The 3978-nt window shown below is 27.5% G+C and overlaps 1 protein-coding gene across 1 annotated transcript in view; it reads left to right on the plus strand.

Moving 5' to 3' along the window:
- The first annotated feature begins 902 nt into the window (after positions 1-902).
- Positions 903-3978, plus strand: part of LOC100573526 (THAP domain-containing protein 5-like) — an 8149-nt gene continuing 5073 nt past the window's right edge. The window contains exons 1-2 of the mRNA XM_029489903.1: positions 903-973; positions 1107-1501. Of these exons, the coding sequence (XP_029345763.1) occupies positions 903-973; positions 1107-1501 (466 nt within the window). The remainder of the gene's footprint in view (positions 974-1106; positions 1502-3978) is intronic.

Raw genomic sequence — 3978 nt, forward strand, 5'->3', positions numbered from 1 at the left:
GTCTCTCGCATGACACTAACTCCATTTTCATATCTTTCCTTTTAGACTGCATTGTTTTACCTGTAAAAATAAAATGTTGATAAATATAATAAATAGTATAAAGTAACATACCAAATACAGCATTGTTCATTAATTTAAAGAAGTCTTTCTCAAAATCGTTCTTCGCCTTCTTCCTCATCTATATCATCATCATATAAAAACTTGTCTGTATCTATATATATAAAACTGAAATCAAGCAAAAGAGGAAATCTTTGTTACGGTTTGGCTTCGAAACTTCTTATCCAATTGTCATGCAGTTTTTTTTTAATGAAAGAGGACATCGCAGAGAAGGTTTACAAGAAAGAATATTTTAAAATAATCCACCGGAAAGTAGGAAATCTGGATTTTAAGAATAGAGCAGTTGCGCCATATGTCCAAAAAAAAAATTAACTAAATAGTTGATAGTTTAATAGTTATTATTAAAATAATAATAAATTGGTTGCTATTGGTTAATCGGGCACGTTTGTTGATTTGTATTATTATTTTTAATTTTTTTATTATGATTTTTTTTTTATTTGTCACATTATACCCAAGAAAAGGAAATCAAACCTTGGCCGCTCAACAAATAGTGCCAAAAGGATGCGCTTATCTAGGAACGGATAAAAAAAAAGATAAGGATTTTGTATTAATCAGAGATTTTAAATAACCTAGATAACTAACTCGCCGTTATCATTGAAGCCACAACTGATAATGCCGCCATTTGCAAAAAGGTCAATATGTCAATATCGTGTAATGAATCATTAGTCATTACTAATGATGTACCTACTGTCAGAGACTGACTTTAAATTTAAGTAATAAATAATTTAAAATCTTTGTATACTAGTGAAAAGTGAAAACAAAATAATTTAGTTTCGATTTCAATCATGCCAGTTGCCTGTGCAGCTTATGGCTGTAGTAATAGGCGTAAACCTGATGGCGGGTTGTCATTTTTTGAGTGAGTTAGTAATGATATATTATATTAATAATTGTACTAATAAATAAGGAGTGATTAATAGAAAAATTGTGTGATTTTGTTATTTTTTAATTATTTAATATTTTTTATTAATTATTAAATATTTATTTTACAGGTTTCCTTTGGGCAATCCTGAGCTATTAAAACAGTGGTTACAGGCAATGAAAATAAAACAATTTACTCCTTCACAATATTCCAAAATTTGTAGTGAACATTTTTTATGTAGTGACATTTTAGATAGACCTGGTACGTACAAAAAACATTTAAAACCAGATGCTGTTCCGACTGTATTTCCTGCTATGCCTTCATATTACCAACCAATTCCTAAAAAGCCTAGACGTATAGTTCAACGTACAATACCAAAAGAAGTCACTGTATTGAGAAGTAATGAGAACCATAAAGTTATGTCATCAATTAATGAAAATAACACTGAAGTTGAAAATTGTACAAGTGTATCAACTGAAAATCAAAACCTTACTGAGTCAGATGTTAGTGATCAAGGCATTGAGAGTATAGCAAACAATTGTGATGAGCTAGGCGATGAGATGTTATTAAATAAAATATCAATTATGAATAATGATAGCTCTAATTTATATGATCAAAAATTAAATATATTATATTATATAGCAGGCTTTGTTGTGAGAACAATTTCACAAAAATTCTTCTGTATTTCCTGCAAAAAAAGCTTATTACAAAAACAAACAGATCATAACTATGTTCATAATGATTTTTATACAAAATTTGTTGATATTAAAAATTATGGTGGTTTAGTTTCTGCATCATCTAGTGTTTTTGAAATAATTAAAGAGACTGAGAAAAGAATTTTTATTTTAACTAATAACTTAGGCAATATGAATATTACAAAAATATCAACAAAAATTATAATATTAGTTAAAAACTATTTTTCTCATAATTCTCAAATATTTGGTGAATTAGATTGTGAAAATGAAAATATGTTGGCAAGCCCACATAAATTAGAACTAATTAAATTAGTTGTTAGCATGTACTTAAAAATAAGATTTCATGTACTTGCAAAAAATCATTCTTTGGCTATAAATTGCACTAGTAAAAGAAATAAATTCAATAAACTTGTGTTGTTTTTAAACCAATAATTTATAACATGAAGGTAACAAATGTCTAATGTGTGGAATGTATATTTTATAATTTGTATTGTGTATAATTTATAATTTACTATGTGGAGTACGATATTCTATATGAACTAAACATTTATACCTAATCTGTATAATAAATAATTAAGGACATTTTTAATCTAAATAATAAAAAAAATCAGTTACTATAATAATATTATGTTTTACTATATCCAGCGGCATGATATTTTGACCTCTTTACAAATGGCGGACGTTTACAACAGCTGGATTCAGATTATGTGATAGGTGATATTGATAGTTAGTTATCTAGGTTATTTAAAATCTCTGGTATTAATCGATTATATTAGTCGACCATAGGTGGAATACGACAAACTTGGTATATCTTTAATACTTTATAGTTAAATCATACACTTGCGTTCAAACAGCACGGGGTCAGCGATTTACCGCAGGTAGATTGCCTACCTGATAATATAGTGCTGCGAATCAGCATTTTTATTCTGGGCAACGGTAAAGTTAAGATAAATTTTGAACACCATACATCGAATATTAAATAACGATTTGAACAAAGTTTTAGTCATATTGAGTCATATTGAGTTGGTACATTTAAAGGGCAACGAAGTGCACGGGATCAGCTAGTAAAATATTATTTTAAGAGAGATTAGCTGCTTTTATATTAAAATCAAGTAGTGCCCATATATTATCAGTGGCCCTCTAGTCAAGAATATTATAAAAAAAAACACATTAATTTTATTTATTGAAGTTTTGTTCAAAAATATAACGTTATAAATAACATTTTGAAGCCCTGCTATATTTACACAATATTAAACTACGGAGTGCACATTAATAACTAACTCTTAATAACTTATACGTCAAATCATATTTATTGTCCTATCGTTATATTAATTTTACGAAAAGATAACGCCTTACGACACACATTTATTTTGAATACGATCTATTGGACGAGAGTGTACTAGTAAAATGTCACGTAATAATAAATAAAATATGAGAGTTAGGTATATATATTATAATTTTAAACACCGTAGTAGACAGTAGTATATACCTCATCTCTGACGATAACTTTTTGACCACCAAAAATTTTCTTTTTCAAACTTCTAAACACGATTAAAGATATACTGGTTACCCAACGGCCTATACTTTACACAGGCAGAAAACGGCTACGAAACCGCGATATGTTATGGACTGCTGACTAGCACCATCTAGGTGATTAACTTAGGAACTATTTGTCGTCACGAAATATTCAAAAGGAAAAAAAAGATTGTAATTAGTAATAATTAGTAATTATTAAATAGGTAATATGGCTAATACCACACAAAAAAATTAAAGAACAAAAGACAATAAATAGGTACAGTAAATAATATTTATGATTAATTATAAATATTTAATAGTGAAAAGTTATACTAAATAAAATAAATAAATTAGCTAAATTAAATAATACAACGTAGGTACTACTATTAGTTATTACATTACAAATTTTAAATTAACAAACCTCTACTTTATCACTTTCCATTTTTTCTAAAGGATGAAGAAATGGTAATGCCCCTTTTTTTAGTTGCCATTGCTTTAGGCAAACCTAAGAAGTAGAAAGTAATATTAACCATATCAATGCTTTATTTTTAAAATAAACTGATTATATTATAGGCTTAAACATGTTCTATATTGATATTTGAATAGGTATTTAAATTAGATAGTCGTTGCACGTCCTCTGCGTGGGAGGCTTCTACAGCATGTTTAATCTGCCTTTTTTTTTCTTTTTTTTTTTTTACCCAATATTTACCATTAATTGTTCTTTATTGTTCTCTTTTTTGTAACAAATTGAATAAACTTATAAACAAAAAAAAAAAAAAAAAATTTCAATTA

This window comes from Acyrthosiphon pisum, chromosome A2, assembly GCF_005508785.2.
Source record: "Acyrthosiphon pisum isolate AL4f chromosome A2, pea_aphid_22Mar2018_4r6ur, whole genome shotgun sequence".
Taxonomy (NCBI): domain Eukaryota; kingdom Metazoa; phylum Arthropoda; class Insecta; order Hemiptera; family Aphididae; genus Acyrthosiphon; species Acyrthosiphon pisum.